Source organism: Lytechinus variegatus, chromosome 4 (genome assembly GCF_018143015.1).
Source record: "Lytechinus variegatus isolate NC3 chromosome 4, Lvar_3.0, whole genome shotgun sequence".
In the NCBI taxonomy this organism is placed as follows: Eukaryota; Metazoa; Echinodermata; class Echinoidea; order Temnopleuroida; family Toxopneustidae; genus Lytechinus; species Lytechinus variegatus.
This window is the reverse complement of record NC_054743.1, coordinates 17,056,955-17,078,280: the sequence shown is the minus strand read 5'-3', so window position 1 is coordinate 17,078,280 and position 21,326 is coordinate 17,056,955. Positions and strand designations below refer to the sequence as shown.

Sequence of the window (21,326 nt, the reverse complement as noted above, 5' to 3'; positions counted from 1 at the left end):
TCATGATAATAAAGACCAAACATCACTACTGCGTCAGAGTAAGAATGACTAGGAAAGAAAGTGAAAATAGAGAGCCTTCACGAGAGGGGGGAGGAGAGAAGATGGAAGAGAAAGAAAGAGAATCGCGGACCAGGGAAGCGACCCTGGAAGATTGGACGATTTCTCGGGGGGGGGGGGGGGTCGGGGTACTGCCTATATGGTTAACATCAGTTTGGTATTCTAAAAAGTAGAAATTTACTCAAATCACCTTTGTTTTGGAGCGAAAACCTGTATCATTTTTTGGGGCCTGTCAAATTTTCCTTACCAAACCAGCACCCCTTTCAAAAATCGTTCCGATGACCCTGCAGAGAATGTAAAGCCTATTGAAATGATATAGAGATTATATTTTTTGAATGATCAACCGAGAAGGACACTTTGGTCTGTATTTATTATTAGAATGAAACAACAAATCGGCATAACACAAGTGCCCCTCCCGGGACTTGGTACATTTTTTTGTGAGGTGGTGCTGGTTTTGGAAAATGAAAGCAAAAAAAAAAAGGTTTTCACTTAAAATGAAGGCGACTTTGCTCGTAAAAAAATGACAACTACGAAAAAAAATAAGAATTTTGCTCCAAAAACGAAGGTGATTTAAAACATGGACTCCTTTTCCATGGGCCAAGCCCCCTCCACCCAACAAAAAAAAACCACACACATAAAAACAAAAGCAATGAACCCTTGCCCTCCAAACCTTTGGGAGGAGTAGGAATGATGGGGAATAAGGCAGGGACGTCGATCTTGGGGGGGGGGGGGGCGATCGCCCCACCCGGCCGATGAAAATATTGGGGTGGCATGCCTATCGATTTGCCCCCCATAATTCCGTAAATGCCAAAAATGCAATGTTATACAGAAATCAGCAGATTAACCAAACACAATTTTAAATTTATCTTTTACATCTATATATAGTACAGTACAAAATCATGATTCTCCGCGCGCTCTGCGCGGGAAATGATTCCATCTATCATTGCAACTTTTATTAAGGTAGGCCCTATTTTTTACGCAGGAATCATAGGCATAGGATTATTTTCTGCCAATGAATAAACAAGAAAATGGCAAGCCCCCTTTTCCATAGGCGGATCCAGGTGAGTTATGTATATATCTAAATTAAATTCTAACAAACTACTGAAAAACCCTTTCCATGACAGTTGATCAAAAGATTTGACTCGAGATTTGCGCTCGCATCAATTATTAAAAATATATTAATCCATGCATCCTATATTCACAGTTATAAAAGTGCTTAAAATGTCCAGTTTTCAAACCTTGTTATTAACAAATTTCGCGTTCTCATTATGCTTATTAGATTGATAAATAAGATGATAACTATATCCACGAATTTATATTAATCAAATTGTCCGATTTTTAGATTGGAATATCGACAAGTTTCATGTCGAGCTTAGAAAAAGGATTACGAAGATAGTCATCATCTAAGATGACATTAAAACACCCCGGTCCTATATCAAAATAACACTAATAATATATCAGCTCATACCATCTGTTCTTTGCAATCCATATCCACTTTTCAATTTCCCTACACAGTGCTTGAAATAGTGCATAAATTGACCCTTCTTCAGATCGGAATATCATTTTTTTGTCAGCTTACGCTTCGCGCTCGCATTATTGACTTCCATAATGAAATAAATGTACTTAGAATGCTCAGAATCCAGGCCGCATTATTGATGTAGGAGCATACCCAACTACCCATCCTTTTCATGATTTCCCCCCAAAATATAGTGTCCCATTTTTAGGTCTAACTGTCAATTAAAACCACAATCTATAATAATTCCTCTATCACAGTTCAGTTAGTTTGATTGGTAGCCTTGAGTGCTTTCCATCTAGAAAATGAGAGTATAGACAAAGTTAATGCAATATTTTCACGTTTTTGTACAACTTTAGCCCAGAAATTCACCATTCACTGCATTTTTGTATTTTTTATTGGAAAGTGCCCACAGCCATGCAAGTGCATGGCGCGGGGTTGATAATTTACAGCTCAGAGCTATCTTACATAATTTCAAATGAAGCTTTTCAGCAAGAAGGCATTGAGAGAAGTCCCAACTTGAAATCTCACAACCGTAACGTAAGTACTAGACTGTTAAAGGTCAAGTCCACCTCAGAAATATGTTGATTTTAATCAATAGAGAAAAATCAGACCAGCACAATACTGAAAATTTCATCAAAATCGGATGTAAAATAAGAAAGTTTCGCTTATATGAACGAGCCAGTTCCAAATGAGAGAGTCGATGATGTCACTCACTCACTATTTCCTTTTTTTATTGTTTGAATTATACAATATTTCAATTTTTATGAATTCGATGATTAGGATCTCCTTGCCTGAAGCACAAAATGTTAAAATATTGGAATTTCACGTGTTCAGGGAGGAATGAAACTTCATTTTACAGCATGACACTGACGAGAAATAAAAATATTTCATATTTCATATAATGAAATACAAAAGAAATAGTGAGTGGATGATGTCATCAGTCTCCTCATTTGCATACCGACCAGGATGTGCATATAACTGTTTTGTGAAATTAAGCAAAACTTTAAAATGTCATAAATTTCTTATTTTATATCCGATTTTGATGAAATTTTCAGTGTTATGCTTATTGGATTTTTCTCTTTTTATTCATAATCAACTTTTTGTTGGGGTGGACCTGTCCTTTAAAAAGGCTGGTTGAACATCGATCAGGAGAGCAAGTCTCCTCCATTTGGCTGTTAAGAATACATAGCTTTGCTGGCTTGATCGTACAATTTCTTCTGAACTCATTAAGCGGAATTACCATTGTAGATAAACGTATTCCTTTACGCCATCAATGAGCGACTTTGGTCCTCGTTTTGCTTCTTGAAAAGATTACAGTTTTGGTCTTTGAAATGTTATTTATATCCCTGTCATTATAATAAAAATAAAGAATATCTAGGGATTTTTGCATATCTTCTTTTGACTCTGCTAAGAATATGGTATCGTCAGCATTAAAAAATAAGGTTTAGATAAAAAACTGTATCCTCAGTTCTACGTAGATCATTATGCTAGATTTCACACAATATAGCAAGTCCTTTACAAGATTTCAGAAGAGAGTCCTTTCATACAAGGTAATTCAAATAAATTGAAAAAGGATGGGTGATGCTAGGTTGTCACCTTGTCCTACACCAATCAGTCACGGAAGGAAACATTTCTGATATGAGAATTAGACTTATGACAAGATTTAGCATTCTTATACATATAGGACTTTGCCATTAATTTCATAAGCAATTAGTTAATTTCACAGTTTGACTCTATTAATTGAGTCAATCAATGCATTCCGATAATCAATAAAAGTGCAATTGAGCTTTTTCCTTACTCAAATAAATGTAAAAAACTGATTTGAGACTGAATATATGATCTAATGTAGAATAATTGTGTCTAAATCCAGCTTGCTCACTTCCAATGGAGCCAGACGCCGAGCCAGACGCCTCGACTAACTTCAGAAATCTTATTAAGTAACAAAGTAAAGATTTTACCAACTTAGATCGGGGTACAGATATCCCTCTATAATTTTCGGGGTCAAAAGGTGAGCCCCTTTTAAAAGATTGGGCAAATGCATAGAGATATATATGGGCAAATTATACCTATTGACCATGTTGACCATTGTATGACAGATCAGTGTTATAAGGTATATAACTCAAGATGGCGCTATGATCTTCAGCACTCGTACGCGCGCGTCAACTATAGCGTGTGAGTGCATTGAGCACACGCATGAGCACACGCAATTACGACACACGCGGACGTCGCTGCTGAAATCTCCATGGAGATCGTGAAACTATGGCGGAGAACGAGGTAATAAATTCATATCATTTGTCCCTTTTATATTATGTTAGAAAGTATGTCCGAAACATTGGTAGTTATGTTCGATTTGAAAACATTAGTGTGTGTTAGGATGTGGATTTTTTAGTGCTGTGAATAAATATTGATTATGTAAAATGTAGAGTTTTTGTAACGTAAACGACAGAAAACTGACCGAGGAAGGGAAGGTTTTCATTGGCAGTAAGCTGGCGCGCTGGGCCGGGCGTAAGCTGAGCTCAAACTTCGCTAAGCCTTGTCTGAGCTACTGTAGTCTCCCCCCGACCCTCTTTCCGTTTTATGGCCACACACGTAAACTTCAACAATAAAAGTTTCGAAAACACTAAATTTGGTCCCATTCAAACACAATTTTTTAAAAGATATGAAAAAAAATGTGGATTTCAAAGCTAACTGCAGCCATTGGTATCAAACTCTGGTTGAATTGAAATCTAGACAGCTGGCAGCCGTCTGTTTCGAGGAGTTTTTTAACATTAAAAAAAAAAAAAAATTCTCCTCGTACACAGACGGCTCACTATCGTGCAGCCACCATTAGTGGACTTGCAATGCAAAATCCCCCTGTGTCAGGGCTCTTCAATTTTTGTCTTTAATGAATAAAAATTTTGAAAATCAATGCGACCAAAATGCAAATTAATTCCCCCTGGCCTTGGCATTAAGTGCCAAAAAACGGAGAAACATCAAGTTAAAAGGAACAAAACAGTGACTTACCTCGCCTGTCGCGCAAATTCACTTCCCCGTTTTATCCGATCTTAAGTACATAAACATATGGCCATTGAGTCCCCTGTACAGATCGCGCTAGAACTTCGGTCTCTGTATTTGGTAAGTGAAGCCAACGGAGTTCAGCTGAACAACCATAACAGGACCGAAGCTTTTGGTCTAGTTGAAATTTACCTTGGGCGAAGTTCGTGCAGGCTCAACTCCACTTCACTACCGCTACGCTTCACCTACCCGAACTTCGGGACGGTGAACCAGTTCGGATATACCGGGTGACAAAGGTGGGATCAAATGGGGGTTTATTGTAAAAATTATACAAAAAATATAATGAGAAAGAAAAATGGCTTTATTTCCTACTCTTCACCCTTAATCCGTGTCCACCCTACAGTTATCCTCAAAATTGGTGATTTTGGGCCAATTTCTTTTTCCTCACACGTATTATTCACAGCTGATTTCAAAACATCTCATGCGATCGGTCGCGAAGATCCACCCCAGAAAGAGAAAGTTCAAACAAGCATAACAGTAACGCTGAAAATTTCATCAAAATCGGATGTAAATAACAAAGTTATAATATTTTTTAATTTTCTAATTTCACAAAACATTTATGCATGCCCTGTTGGGTATGCAAATGAGGGGACCGATGACACTATTTCTTTTGTATTGTCATATAAAATATTTTTGTTTTCCTTTCATTGTCATGAGAAAACAAAGTTTCATTCCTCCTTGAACACGTGGAATTCCATTATTTTAACATTTTTTGGTTCAGGCAAGGTCCTAATTGTCAAATTCGTAAGAAAATGAAATATTGTATAATTCAAACAATAAAAAACAAATGAAATGGTGAGTGAGTGACATCATCGACTCTCTTATTTCTGGGAGCATAGAACTGTTTAATGAAAAATAACCAAAACTTTAAAATGTCATAATTTTCTTATTTTATATCCGATTTTAATAAAGTTTTCAGCGTTATTCATGTTTAATTTTTCTCTATTTGTTTAAATCCACGTTTTTTGGGGTGGACTTGATTTTTAATGTTAGTGATATGCTGTGATATTGCCTTATGCAATATTGGCATCAACGAATTGACAAGCGAACCGACAGGCACTTAAAAATTTTGTGCCCATCTGTGACACCGCATATAGTGTCTATGCCTGGCTGTGGCTACCAGAAATTCCTCATTTGCGCTTCATTCACACATCCAAACATGCAGACTGATATATCCGCTGCTTCAGAGGATTTTTTTTTACATTTTCTGACTTTTTTTGGTCATCCTACACAGACAGATGTTGGCCATAGGCATTGGCTCGTAATAGTGGAGGTTCAACTGACGCTTAACTACAGCGTTATGGAGAAAAGGGTGCGCTACTGCACCCTCTTCGACTACTCCTTAATTCCCCCTTTTGACGGCAAAAACGAAGCATATGAATGAAAATCAACATTTTAACAAAACAATCAGCTTACCAGTTTCTTGAAATATGTGATGTAAATTTAAAAAATTGTTAATTCCAACGAGGCGGTCTCGGGTTCCATCGATCATTCTTCGTCATGTTCCTATCACAGCATGAGCATAAAAATGCACAGCCAATCACGATTGTGCTACTATTTTCAATTCATCATGGACAATGGAGGGGTTGCTGGAACAAGTAGCTGTGATAAAAAAGGTTCATCTGATTGGTGTGCAAGCGTTAAAAAAAGAATTGAACTTTCATGATTTAAAAAGAAAAAAGTTGTTTTTACAGCAACATTGAATTCCTTTACATGGTTTTGAATATACTTCTACCTGTACATTGTATGTATGTATTTACAATTTGATTTGTTTTTTGCATTTGCAGGAAGAAACAAATTTACCCCAGTTTGGGGCCCCAACCCCAAGTGTCACAATAGACATGTTAGAGACCCGTCCAAACACTCACATTCTGCTGGATTCAGTGACGCCAGCAGCTGCAGAAGGTATACATAGAGGAGCCAGTAGGCTAGATCCTGCAGGCGGTGCTGTGAGTAGGGCATTGAGTGTCGTGAGTGGAAGCAATGCCCAGGAAAGTCACATCTCGGATATGATCAAACGTATGGAGGAAGATCCCTTTGATGAAGACCAGGTGAGTTGCTGTACACACACAAATAAACAAGAATCAATGTTTACAGGTTGTCATGATGGCTTGAAGTTAGTCTTTTAACTCTATCTGCAATTTAACAAAATCCCTGGTGCAAGCTAAAGAAACTGATTAACCCCCCCAAAAAAATCTTAAGTTATTTGAAAATTGCAATCATTTTGCATTTTTTTGGTCATGGAAGTTGTAGACTCGATTTATATCGAGAAAATTTTGACTGTTTTGCACAGACAGAACAGTTCAGCTTGTAAAGGCAAAAAAAGTAGACTTTGTCATGTCAAGATTTGAATACAGATCATCTCAAGTTGTTTCTGATTCTGTGTCAGATGATCATGGTATAAATTTAAAAGGATTAGAGAATTATTCTACATTTAGTTTTAGTAAAGATGAAAAGGATCATAAGAAACAAATTATTTTCACATTATCACTTGCACAGTGGAATATACATTGTATTATTGAACTGTATTATGTGCGATTTTCACATACATGTGTTTTTTTACACAACAAGTTTTAAATTTGACATTGATTTCTATCCACAGACTGAGCTTCGTTTCCTCCACTCTAAGCCCACATGCTTCATTATCCTGGGTAAACCAGGGGTAGGGAAGACCACCTTAGCCAAGAGGTTAGCCCAGGCATGGAGATGTCAGATGGTGAATGTAACGGAGTTGATGCTCCAGCATATTGACCTCCAGACGGAGATGGGTGTAAGACTCCAGGAGATCCTTCATAAAGGTGGAGCGGTCCCAGAGGAGCTTGCTGTCAAGCTGATAGAGGATAAGATAAACTCGCCAGAGGTGGCACATCATGGTGGGTGAACAGTAATAATTTAAAAGTTATCTTTTATTTGTTTCAATTTTTCAAACTCTTCAACTCCACTTGAGCCTATGATTATTAAGGAAGCATTCCTTAATCTCTCTGTTTGGGCTACAGGAATAATTTGAACAAGGTGACATGCTTTTAGTCCGCTGTCTGTATGTTACACAAATATATGTTATAGTTTGAAACTACTTCATGACTTTGCTTGTGTACTGAATTACTGATGTTGCTTATTTATTTTCATTCAAGGTTCATGTCTTTCCACAGTGACTATATAGACTCGGGGAGGGGGATGCATTGTCTCTTTTCAGACGTTTATACATTTTTTTAGGGTTAATTCCTTGAAGGTCCACTTTAAATTTGTAAATAGTAGGTCATATTCCAATCCCAGTTGGAATGAAATACTTATTCTTGTGATTTTTAAAAATCCTTGTTTGCTGCTTGTGCTTAATCCTAGAAAAATAATAAAGTGGCCTCAATTAGTAACCGGTGTGTTGGCTCAGTTGGTAGAGCATTCGTCTCACAACCGGGAGGTCGGGGGTTCAAACCCCGGCCGCGTCAGACCAAAAGACGTTAAAAGATGGGAGTTGCTGCTACCTTGTTTGGCGTTCAAGGATTAAAGGGATAGAGCCTCGTCGATCTGGCGCTGCACAGCAGCTGCCGGGCCCACGATCAATTGGGCAAAGCAAATTTTCGGAGTATTTCATTTCATGTCTATTTCGAACAATAAATTATGGATTTTCACTTTTCACTAAGTCAGAATTTTTATGAATATGATGTTAGGGATTTATGTGAAAGCCTTGAAAACATGACTCTTATTCAGATCACTGTTTTCTGATTATTTTGTATGTTTTTTTTTATTCAGGTTATGTCTTGGATGATTTCCCCTGTGTAAATGAAGAGTACATGAATGTTTCAGATCAACTAGAATTTGTCAAAAATTGGAAACTTAAACCAGATTTCATCATCAACTTAAGGGTAGGTCTATATCTTTGAAATATCAATTACTTTCTCTGTGACATAATTCTGTGATTCAAAGAGATATGTGATATATAATCATTGAAAGGCTTGTGGGATCTTTAAAGAGGATAGCCAGCAGAGGAATGAAGTAAAATAAATGTATCTTGTGCAATGAAAATGTGCTGTAAAACAGTACATATTGAAAATCGTTTATGAGGACTTGAAGGCATAATGTATTGTTATTTGCTTAACCTTTTCATATATGTGAATAAAAGTTTGCTCGTTTTGACTTTCCAAAGAGTTTGATTTAGAAGGATTTGGTTTCTTTCTGCATCCATAAGGTGGATATTTCCATCAATGACATTTTGCTGACCCAACCATTCAGATTCAGATTACATGCAGGCTAAAGAATGTTCTGTAGAGTGTTACAAAACAAAAATGCTGATCATCATTGTAAAATCGGATGTGCATACAGAGATTATTTTGTTCCTCTATGTTTAATTGGCACAATATTGTAACTTTATCATCGCTCATTATGAATTTACTCTGAAGCTCTGCGTTTTTTCTTATTGCTGCAGATACCTGATGAAGACCTTGAGATGAGGCGGATTGGACAACGAGTAGATTCACTAAACAACACACTGTATGCACAGGATGTATGGAACCCTGAGAAACCAGAACCACAGCAGAAGAAAGGAGGTGGAGGAGAAGATGAAGAGGAGGAAGAGGAAGAAGAGGAGGAGGAAGAAGAACCAGAAATGAATCTAGACCCTGAAATGGTGAGAAACCCTTTTAATAAATACTGTAATTATTTTTACAATTAAAGTGTCCCTTGAATGCAGCTAAGTATGAATAGCATTCAAAGCAGAGATAAGAATATTTGGTCAGATTTTTGTAGAATAATCCTTCTGAGGTTTTGTTACTTTATGTGATATTACTTTTTGTAATATCATATAAAGCTTGAATGAGATTTATATTTCAATAGAAATGGTCCTAAAGTGAATAACTCCAAAGTGAATGATCATCTATTCAAAATATTATTTAATCCCTTTTAATCAGAGAAGTGTACTTAATATGCATCAACTCTGTTTTGTTGATTGATAGTGAAAGCTTGGTGCTCAATAAAATAGATAACACAGATATTCATTGTTCTCTCCTCATTTTCCAATCGTATGACAAGTTAATGTTTATCCTGACTCGTGTTTACTATTTTTTCAAATACTAACTACATGTATCTAGCCTGTTTTATAATTTGCAATATTTGACTCTTTCATTTACTGTCATTTCAACTTTCAAGTTAAAACTTTATCTTGAGAAACTGAAAAGAAGGAAATCTGTAAGTGTAACATTGATTGTAGCAGGTTGATATGTTCACCCATGTCTGTGAAATTGCACTGGCAGGCCATCAAAAAAGAAAAAGAAAGTCATAATTTTAGTCATGTACATGTATGTATTGAAAACTGTAATCTTTTTAGCTCATTAGATACTAGAATCAAAGTCCCATTCTCGAGTTCCTGTTTCAGTTGCATGCTCCTGTTGTGGCCATATGATATATTTTGCATTTATCTCTGCTGTAGTCAAGGTGATTGAATATGAATATGTCAGTCATCCCCTATCCCGCTTCATGCATCTGCAAATGGTACTTCATGAGCACCACACAATTGCAATATGAGATAGTGGGACATTTTACATGTTATTGTTACAATTGTGTAGTGCGCAAGAGATCTATGTTACATGCTGGTGTCACTCTGCAGACATATTTAATCCTGCTTTTAACTCTACCTATTTCAAAATCAATGGTCAAGCCCCTGGGGTTATTAGAAGTTCAGTATTATAGCTTCACTGGGATATTTAAAGTCCACTTGTGAGTTCTCTGTACAGTATTCACTCAACTCAAATGTACAAGGAGAAATGTATGTGTCTTGTATTTTTTGTCATCAAGTGATAATGTGGCTTTGTGATATCATCTATGTAAAATCGTTTTTACATGTATATGGTCAAACTGCACATGTGTCAGCTTTTAAAAAGGATGTATGAATTGAATGCATGGATTGATACACACTCCTCTCTCCTTTTAAAATGCAAAGCTCCTTTCAAATTATTTAGTGGGCCTTTTCAGGCATGGAAAGACAGAAGGTAGACCTTCAGTTCAAAACTGATATGGTTTTAGTTAAATTATTGGTGAGTATCTACTTATTTGTGTTTGATTTGATCTCTTTACCAGGGAGAGGAAGAGAAGATAGAATTGACGATGGAGATTATTGAGAGATTGGTTCAGAGACCTGAAGATCTGAAGCCCCATGCTGCTGAGAGTATCAATGCTTACAAAGATAAATTACTCAAGATGTTTGAGGTATGGATTATTCTATGTTTCTATTGAGATGTACATGCTTAATGATCATTGAACTTCCTTGAAGGTATTTTCCACTGCAGAGATATTTCATCTTTTCCCCTCGGTAAAGGACGTTAACTGGAGTGCAGAAAGCAGAAGGGTGTTAACTAAGATGCAACTACTAAGTTAATGTAAAGCTTATGAGTATTAATGTCCTTCTAGCCGCTATAGGGTAAACTTCACTCTCAAATTGACAAGTCTCCTTCAGCCATTGGACTAAGGAATTTCAGTCTTTGCTATCACCAAAAATTTTTGTTTAATTTTGTAATGCATGGGCTATTCATGTATCAATGAAAATGTGTTGATATCCTTTATTAATTTGATTTGTTATTTTTATGTAGGATTACATGGCAGATCATGATCAGCAGTATTTGATTGAGATGGACGGGAACAAAACGGCTCCTTTCCTCTTCAGAGAACTCATGAACAAACTCAATACCTACATACTCCGTCGGGCTGCCGTACCAATCCGCCTCCAGAACGCTGAGGAAGAAGACATCCCTGATGATATTGAGACAGAAGAACTCATGAGGACATTGGGCGGGACCAACATGGTTGCCCCGAGATACAGGTGGAGGAGGAGCAAGTGGGCGAGGGCGTGTCCTGTTGAGCTGCAGAAAGGGAATGTTGTCCAGGGAAAGCCGGAATTCGCAGTTGGGTAAGATCTCTCATTCCTTGTCTCACATCAGCCTGAGGCATGTTTTACTAGATTGTTAAATGTAAAGTTTCTATACAGAGAAAACTGTGTTTTCTCAATTGTACATATTCTGAGATTTTTAAAATGCTTCTTGACTAATGAATGGTTTTGTGAAATGGGGGCCTGTTTTATCCCCTGTAGCAATATGTTAATAATGATTAAACAAATTCTATGGATTATCCAAGAAAATAAGAATACTAGAAAAAATAAAAAGCATTGAAACAAAAAAAATTATTTAAAATTACCCTCTTGGCAACCATTAAACCTTTGTCTTTCTGAACAAGAGTTGTCCAATATAATTTTTTTAAGAGTGAATTGAGATGAAATTTGTGTTTGTATGACAATAAAATTTTATTTCACTCCCTTTACTCACAGATTCTTGGATAAGATCTATGTAATGTCAGGCCCTGACGCCATGGAGACCTTCTTGAAGAACCCTCGTCCATACCTAGTTAGTCCTCAGCCCAGACCACCTTGTAAGCTGTGCGTAGTAGGACCACCTCTTTCAGGGAAGACGTCACTTTGTCATCTGCTCTCTCACAAGTTCAATGCTAGGGTCAGTATCATTGAGGGATTTGATTTTTTTTTTGACCAGTGTGGCATTTGTCATCGTCACCATTGTAATCACTGAAATCGACACTGGCCTGCATTATAATGATGATATTGATGATGATTATCATGACATGATGATGATTATCATGACATGATGATGTTGATGACCACCATCAACACCATCAGATGTTGATGATGGTGGTGATGGTGGTGGTGGTTTTGATGATGATGATAATGAAGATGATGATGATGTAGATGATGATGATGATGATGATGATGATGAAGATGATGATGATGATGATATTTGTTATATTCATGTCATTTATATAGTCTTTATCATTTTTTCAATTGCTGTCATTATTTTCACCACCACCACAAAGTGATCATCATTATTATCGCTGTCACATGGTAGTCATCACCACCCTGAACGATTTTCAGTTTTATTGTTATCATCATGACAGGTAGAATATGTAGGCCTATTGTTTTTATTGTGGTCATGACTCTTGTTCAATTCTGTTTGATTTCTTATTTCATTTGTTCAATCTCACTCTGTATTTTAGGTACTAGATGTGAATGAACTAATCAAATCACGGATGGAGTCTCACAAAGCTAAACAGATTGAACTAGCTAAACAAGAAGCTATAGAGTCAGCTGTAGCGACAATCAAAGCCAAACTCAGAGAAAAGGAAGAAAGTGAGTAAATACACAACTTTTCTCTCTCAGACTGATTTCCCTATTAAGCACAGTGAAGGTTGTTATCTGAATGTAGCAAACACTATACACACTGTATGACATGTAAATATGTACTTTTAGTTACAGTATATACATGTACAGACATCTTGAGCAGGGCTTTGTTGCATGAAACTACTATTGTGATAATTTTGCCTTCCAAAAGTAACTACCATGGTAATTTGGTGTTCAACAGCCAATCAAAATCAAGGAAGTTACCTTTGGATGGCAAGTTACTAGAATAATATTTTGTGTACTCGTATCCCTGAATCAATCTTGTAATTGTGATCTTTATTCTGAAGAAAGAGGGGTTGGGGATTTTGTGGGGATATATTCTCCTCTTTTATTAGTGTATGTGATTTCGAATGGCTATACTTTTCACTTGCATACTTTTTCATTGTTAAGGGGTTCATCCTGAGTGTTACTTTCTATGGCTGTTTTTCAAATATCTTGTTTTCAAATCTATACAAATTGCTCCAAATTTTCTTGATATTAAATTAGTTTTTTTGTTGTTGATTTATCATACAGTTTCAAATCCTTGTCTTATTTTTGTATGTTCTGGGATTGATGCTAAGATACACTTTGAAAATCACAGACTTTCTCACATTTATCAGTAATCACACATTAAAAACTCACTCTATTTTATTTCCAAGGAAGAATATAGTACATAAATTGATACATCTTCAAGAAAAGGAATGTCTGAATATCCGAATATATGCTTTAAGTATCTTTTCACCGTCTAGAATGGACTATGAAATGTTTTCTTATATCCGTATCATTAGATTGTCAATAAGGATAAGTTGTATTCATATGAACCACCCTTGCAACTTCCTCTTTTTTGTTTTATAGAAAATTTGAGTCTGGTAACACAAAGCTTTAATAGTGATTGATCATAGAACTTAATTTATAATTGATTGCATTGGCCATAAATGTACAGTCAATCTTGAATATCAATCGTCTGATCAATGGCTTAGCTTTGTGATACAGGACTCTATCACAGGAGGTTTGTACACTGTGTTGTCGTGCTCTAGAGTATGCAAACTTAGCAGGGTGTAATGGAACTCTTCTATATTCTTGTTCTATCCCACAATCTTACGATCAAACTCTTAGCTGGATCGGAAGGGGATGGTCCTGATGATCACGATGATGCCCCTGAAGGTAGAATTATGTGCACCATCTCCTGCGCAATGCACCCACCCCTACCCTTATTCTCGCACCTTTCAACCAGTATCCCAAATGTCCAGTCAATCATACTCATAGTGCCACGCCCACAGCACCACGCCATTTTGCCTCATCCCTGTAGTATTAGTGTTGCACATTGCAAACTACCCGGTGCTCCATGTCATGGACTAACACTCAGTGATTGCTTGGTGTCAATCAGACATGTCACTTTTGATACAAGAGTAGCATGTCACTTTTGATACAAGAGTAGCAATTCCTTCTTCTTTGAAATTTCTTTCTTAGCAAACACATTTAAGATGGATTCTTTACTTTTCTTTGCAAGTAGTAGTCTTGGTTAGAAATGTTTGTCTTTAATACATTTTATTGTATGTTGAGAGATGACATTTTATGTGAAATGGCTTATTAATGTTTTTTTTTCCTTGTTTCTATTATTCTTTTGAGGAAAGTGCAAGCTTATTGAAATTAGCTGGTTTCAATTACCTATACATGCTTTAATATTCAACAGAATGCCCAGTAGAAAAACAAAATTATAATCAGGAAAAAAAGAGGAAAAAAAATCTATTTGGGAAAACCTTTTACCAGTGATAGATAAACAAGTGTTTGAACAGGATTGTGCATTGGAGATTTGTCCCAGCTATGACAAAGGTCTGGGGCCCATTTCATAAAGGACTTGCAACTGTTGTAACTTTGCTATTATGGCAACTACCATGGAAACCTTGATTCTGATTGGCTGCTGAGCCCTGTTACCATGGTACTGATGGTAGTTGCCATTATGGCAAAGTTACAACAGTTGCAAGTCTTTTATGAAACAGGCGCCTGATGAAGTCTGCAAAATGCGGGTATAATCTTACCAAATAGAATTTCTGTTATGGTCAGATGAACCTAAAGTGGGCATGCATAATGTTCTGATTTACTTTTAACGTACACCTGTATTTTTTGCTGAACTGGTCCAGTTTATTGATCTGTACGTGTGTCAGTAACAATATATTTTCATCATCAGTCTACAGTGTAGTTGATGCACTTAATTTTGTTGACATGTCAGTTGTAAACTAACAAAGAGTTATATAAGTTCAAAATTGATTGTATTGTGTTTGAATGTGATAAGTTGGTGCTTATCAAATCATTTGATATGCAGGTAGGCATGTTAATATAAGCCTTTTAATCATGTCAACAAATTTGATTTTATACATTTCAAAATTTTAGTATGAAATACTTTATCACATTATTATGTATTTCATTTAATTCATGATGAACAGTAATAAACATGTTTATGTTTCCAGGGAAGTGGTTACAAAAGATATTCATATTTTTTTCTTTCAAAGTTACAGTATACCATTTCAGATTGCACTTTTTGTTTTTCAATGTACACTGTATCACAAATTTCAGATTTTTTACAATCAAAGGGAGCACATGCTTTACAAGTTCATAACTATATCGTTTGTATTTTTTAATGCACAGTCTACCTTAAGAATAATTATAAAATGAAAATATAATTTTGTTTGTAAATATATCTTGGGGCTTCTATACAGGCTTGAAATTTTCAAAAATATAGTATTCATCACAAAAAATAAAGATTTGTTGTACTATTCAATGATGTGGGTACAATGGGATGGTACTCTGCAAATTTGAGTTTGTGTTAACGTTTCCATTTTATTGTTTTCCCTTCCTTCCATCGCTTTGCATGTTCGACGCATCGGCACTCCCATACATCATATATATGTATATTGCACCGCCCCTCCTATCATGGTTGCACCCCTCCCCCATTCATCATGGTCCACACACACACACATCATACCCATTCACCTTGGACTGACCCCACCCTCTTGGTCCTCCCTTGTGCCCTTCCCCTATTGCCGCTCATCAGAAGAGAAAGAAGCGAAGACATCAGATACAGAGGAGTCTAGAGCGGAAGGGGAGGGGGAGGAGGAGGGGGCAGGGGAAGGAGTAGAAGGAGAAGAAGAAGATGGAGGTATTATGTTTGAGAGTGATCTATCTTTCATGCCTGCTATCAATATTCTCTCTTCACAAAAACTCTATGATTTGGCCTTCCACATCCTCACCATCCTTTACGAGGTTCACTTTTACAGTACATTCAGAAGGCTACGTTTCCGGACATCTCATACAAATGAAATTTGAATAGGATGTCCACAAAATTTAGTCTTTGGATGGTTTTGTGAAACCCTCATGGTGCCATAGTATAGTGATACAAGAGAACTATCCTCTTTTCCATATAGTATTGGTATTTCACATCTCCTTGTGCATATTTGCTGGTTCTGAACTTTTGTATTTCTTGGTGGTGGTGATTATTTTCTCATTTCTGTGTTGCTCAATGACTTTCCCTTTTTTACAGCTGCAAAAGAAATATCTTATTTTCTGTATTCAACTAACCACATTGTGATATCTACTATGATACAATTGCCTCATTTCCACTCATCTGATTGGTTTTGATCTCTCTATTTTAACCTTTAATCTCTCTCTTTTTAAGAAGGATGCCTGGTTTGAGGCAAAATATCAAAGTAAATCTCTTGGAGGTTTAACTTGAAGCAACACATGTAGTATAGGATCTTTTACACAAAATATTATTTTTTGTTATGATTTTCTGCCCCCTGAATAGAAATATCATATCTCTACAATGAAGGCATTCTATTGAAACCGTTCAAAACAACTTTTAGGAATGTTCATGATTTTTGAGGAATTCACTTCATAGAAGCAATATTTTAGTGAGCAATGAGAAATGCTGAAAAAAGTTATTCAATCAAATATTGTTTACATCATTCTGCATTGTAGAAATCATGAGCCAGTAGTGTTCTTGATATATACTTTGATTACCTTATATACGTATACTGTCATGGTCATCATTATCTCACTTAAAGAAAAAAAATCTTGACAGCTGCCATTTTGTATGGACAAAAATGTCAAATGTGTGCTATCAGCTTCCAGTTGATGCTTTGGTAGACTAGAAGTATGTTTTAATTTTTTTTTCCTTCATAAATATGTTGACAGTGACTAATAAATGTTCTCTATCACTGATACCTAACTCTAACCCATGTACAATTGTATGTACCTTTGTCGTAATAACCATTCATTGTAACTAACTATTGTCACTAATAGAATAATGTGTGATACTACCTGAATTAATACATAGGATAGAAATTTATTTCATCAGAATGTTTGCTGACTGATAAAATTTCCTTGCATAGAAATTTGAATTGTGTCAAACTCTATTTGGTTCACATAGGATATTTCTTGTTAAAACAAGTCAGTCAGATGATCAGGATCAAAGTATAAGTTTAGTATAACAAGGTATAACTTAAGTTATACTTAAGAATAACTTAACCTTGTTAACTATCATCTTTGTACTTGATCCATTGGAATGGATGTTCTTGTCACTATTATTTTAAGCAACTATATCATGTGACTGTATCCATCATGTGACTATTATATGATGTCAAGTGACCTTGAATCTTGAGATCGTATCATTTCAAGTTGGCTAATACCAGTGTTTTTTGTTTGCACAGAGAAATCAAGAATAAAGGCAGCTGAAGAAACGGAAGAAGGAGAGGCAGAGGCTTCAGAGGAGAAAGAAGAAGAAGGTATGGACAGCATGAGTTTTGTTGATTATCAGTCCAAATAGGGATTTACCTAATTATTTGATGGTTTAAATTTTCTTGGGTGTTGAGACGTAAAGCAATGCTTGTGTGTCTCTCATTCATCTTGGAATATTTGTTAAGATCTGTATGTAAGAGCATGGTTGTGTCGGAATATAAGGTATGAACTGATTTAGAATATTTGCACTTTCAACTGACTCAGACATGGAATTTTCATTATTGCAGCTTTAATGACATTGTAAGCAATTTTTGTACACTGTATGACCTATTCTGAAACCAATTTGCTTCAGAAACTTTAGGCTCTGTTGTCAAACGTGCACTGATCCATCTTGTCAACAAACTAAAAGATACGTGTGATATACTTGAAAAGCTTACTGAGGGATTTCTGCAAACTTGCTTTGGAAATCATTTCATAAAATGGCCTGACTTGAAACCAATAGACCTTGATTTTTATACTTTGCAGTTCAATATAGAGTATTTTATGATGATTTATATACTTTGCAGTTCAATATAGAGTATTTTATGATGATTTCATCATGCAATCTTAGGTTATCATGTTAAGCAGGGCTCATTGAGAAAACAGTTTCCTGAACTGAAGTGGCTCCCTTGGATAAATATGACATTTTCATTATTATGATAATTATTGTAATCTGTTTCATTCTAGGTGAAACCACTGCCCAGGATTCTGTAACAGGAGTGACTGAAGGAGACGGTACAGAGACCATTGCTGCGTCACAGCATCCCACCGAAGACCTGTCTACCGTTACTGGGGTTGCTCCTACTGTATCACAGGAATCTGAAGATGTGGATGAAAACCACCCAGAGGTAGATTAAAGTAGATTAGTAATCCTAAGTAGATTAATAATCCTGATTCCACAAGTTTATTTGCCTCTTACCTTCTCTCATCCTCTCCTTTTTTTTTTTTACTTGTGACCCTATCACTGTCACATCGAAGACAAAAAAGAGAAGCAAAATAAAAGGAACTTCTAGTGAGATGCTTGGCAAATCCAACTAGAAAATGGGAAATAACAGGAAATGTGATGATGGGCTTGCTCTAAGATGAGCTTATACCAAAATGAAAAGATACCTATTGCTAATAAAATGTGTAATTATTTTTTTTATTTCATCATGTTAATTATAAAATTGCAATTTTAATCATGATTATAAGAAGAGAGCCCTCAGAATCATCCTCGGCTCTCAATATCACTCATATGAGAATGCTCTCGAATCAGCACAGCTGCCTACCTTGAGAAGTAGACGTGATCAACTTTGCTTACAATTTGCTCGGAAAGCTTTTCAATCTGGGTGCCCATGGTTTGATAGGAACACAAATACAAGGACACTAAGAAAAAGAAGAATATGCATCGAACCTAGAAGTAGAACTGATCGCTACAGGAACAGCCCAGTCCCCTTCTTTACGAGACTTTTAAACTCACATGGACTGTGAAGAACTATGTCTTTATACCTTTGTTGCTTTATTTGTAGCTTCTCTTAAACTGTAACTGACTTTTGAAATATTTTTCTAATTGTTAATTTCTGCAGTAATCATTCAACTTTCTCTTCCGAAAAATCACTGGCTAATGTTATAACCCACTTTACACCTACATTTTTGTTCAGATCATATTACTTCCACGTCCTCTTATTTTAATTTAAATTTCTTTTGAGATAATTCATTCATTACTCCGATTCCCTTAACTATTATTATTACCATCAACACAGTGTTTATTTAGAATCATTATCAAGCATGTCGAGAGCAATCCCAACCCAGATTACTGTATCATTTATAATATTTATACATGTTTTCCTCCTTCAGTTCCACCCAATTAATAGCTTTATTTTTTTTCTTTTCTACAAAGCAAGTAATTTCATACAATCCTCTCTTCAATCTACATGTATTGTTATTCATTCAAAATTGGTTAAATATATATTTATGTTAAAATGTGCATTATGTTAAAGGTATATACATCTAGTCTACTCCTAACCTTTCCCCATTCCTGTATTTGACATTACTTCTCCCTCTCTATGCTTTTCTTTTTGTATCCCCTTTCCAGTATTATACATTAGCATACTTTGTTATTTTTTTTACTGTTTCGCTTGTTTGTTTACTAAGATTTTACTATGTACAAATTCATGCAATTCAGCCTTTGGCTGCTAATTGAATTTTTATCACAATAAATACCATTTATCTATCTATCTAATAATTATAATTATAACATAATTGCAACTACTGTAAATCATTGATCCATAGGTAATCCAAATGGTAGAAGCTGCAGTGAAGGAAGCTGAGAAGCTCTCCTACCCCATTGGTGCTGATCAATATGTAGACTGTGTAGAAGAAGCTGTAGTTGAGATACATAGAGAACTCAGAAAGAAAGATCCCAATGGACCTAGGTGAGTTTATACCAGTGGAGCAAGTCGTGAAATTGTCAGCTATTTTCACTGACTATCTGTTATAGGCTACCAAAATTCTTGCATCTGATTGGCTTAGAGCAAATTGACAAGATGCATCATGAAACAATCCCTATTCTCCAAACCATTCTAAGTTTTGTTGGAAAGAATCTGATCATTTCAAGGTCTTCCAGATGATTTATCAATTCTTCTTGATAATTTATCGACATGCTTTTCATGTGGCAATGCCATTTCTCTCAAGCGTTGAAATTATTTATATTTCTCAGATAGAAAGGTTGGGAGATCTAGGTGTCCATTGCACAAAAAATTGTGTTTTATCTCAACCAAAAAGTAAAGTAAGTAAAGCTCAAAATATGCGCTTCTGGTTAGTTTAAAAATCAAGTTGTGTTTGGTCTCAGAGTTGCATATGATTGAACTGTTTCCGCGACAAGTCCCTTTTAAATTAATATAATGGTGGTGAAGTGATGTTAACAGAGATCCTGACAATTTTGATAATGTTGAAAAATACAGATTGAGACTAGAATCCTTTTGATCCACATTAATTACTGTCAATCATCAGTCCATTCTTTTTAGCTCTATAATCTGTCCCTTTATATTTCATATGAAATTCCTCATATTTCCTTGCCAATTATTATGCTGTAGGAGAAATTTCATTATCTCCAAGACCTATTTACCATAAGTCAATTTTTCTTACCTTTGTCCAGTGCCGGTGGATGGATCATTGATAACTTCCCTCAATCCCGGGACCACTGGACAGTCTTGCTTGACCGTGGTCTGGCCCCTGATGAAGTCATATGCCTCAAGGACAGCAGCGATAACGGTCTTTACCTGATGAAGCGATGGTACAGACTCAACAGAGATGAGGTGGACACCAAGGCGAGAGAGAGGAAAGAAGCGGAAGAGAGAGAGAAACAAAGGGTCTTAGAAGATGCAAGGTAAGAGAAAGTGACTGGTTTCAGAGTCTATGCTTATTTTAACTACATCTGTATTTTTGTCATCAAGTCCTGTTTCAATATCATTGGCTTATATATTGTACCACGAGAATAAATACTCTCCATATTTTTCTTGAAGCAAACTTTTTATCTGCTTTTATTGCTGCTTGTCAAAGGGTGATAATTGGTTCATGGTGTATTATATGCTTGTTTATACATGTATATAATTGTGATAGTTCATAATTAACTTTTCGTCTTTCCCCCGTTTTTGAAGCTTGTGCTCTCTATGTCCTTTCTGGATTCTTCACTATGCTTCTGTGACATGTTCCCTTACACTAAAATACCTATTGCCAATA

General features: G+C 36.0%; 1 protein-coding gene across 9 annotated transcripts in view; it reads left to right on the top strand.

Moving 5' to 3' along the window:
- Positions 1–3,761: 3,761 nt before the first annotated feature.
- Positions 3,762–21,326, top strand: part of LOC121413509 (adenylate kinase 9-like) — a 39,888-nt gene continuing 22,323 nt past the window's right edge. For 6 of the 9 annotated variants that reach the window (XM_041606336.1, XM_041606334.1, XM_041606340.1 and 3 more), the window contains exons 1-15: positions 3,762–3,847; positions 6,415–6,678; positions 7,230–7,500; positions 8,375–8,487; positions 9,048–9,248; positions 10,694–10,822; positions 11,203–11,519; positions 11,934–12,114; positions 12,671–12,803; positions 13,950–13,997; positions 15,886–15,990; positions 17,540–17,614; positions 18,294–18,454; positions 19,878–20,020; positions 20,743–20,973. In XM_041606336.1, coding sequence (XP_041462270.1) covers positions 3,833–3,847; positions 6,415–6,678; positions 7,230–7,500; positions 8,375–8,487; positions 9,048–9,248; positions 10,694–10,822; positions 11,203–11,519; positions 11,934–12,114; positions 12,671–12,803; positions 13,950–13,997; positions 15,886–15,990; positions 17,540–17,614; positions 18,294–18,454; positions 19,878–20,020; positions 20,743–20,973 — 2,387 coding nt within the window. In that variant the 5' untranslated portion in view covers positions 3,762–3,832. The remainder of the gene's footprint in view (positions 3,848–6,414; positions 6,679–7,229; positions 7,501–8,374; positions 8,488–9,047; positions 9,249–10,693; positions 10,823–11,202; positions 11,520–11,933; positions 12,115–12,670; positions 12,804–13,949; positions 13,998–15,885; positions 15,991–17,539; positions 17,615–18,293; positions 18,455–19,877; positions 20,021–20,742; positions 20,974–21,326) is intronic. The other 3 variants (XM_041606337.1, XM_041606341.1, XM_041606342.1) reach the window with 3 other exon arrangements.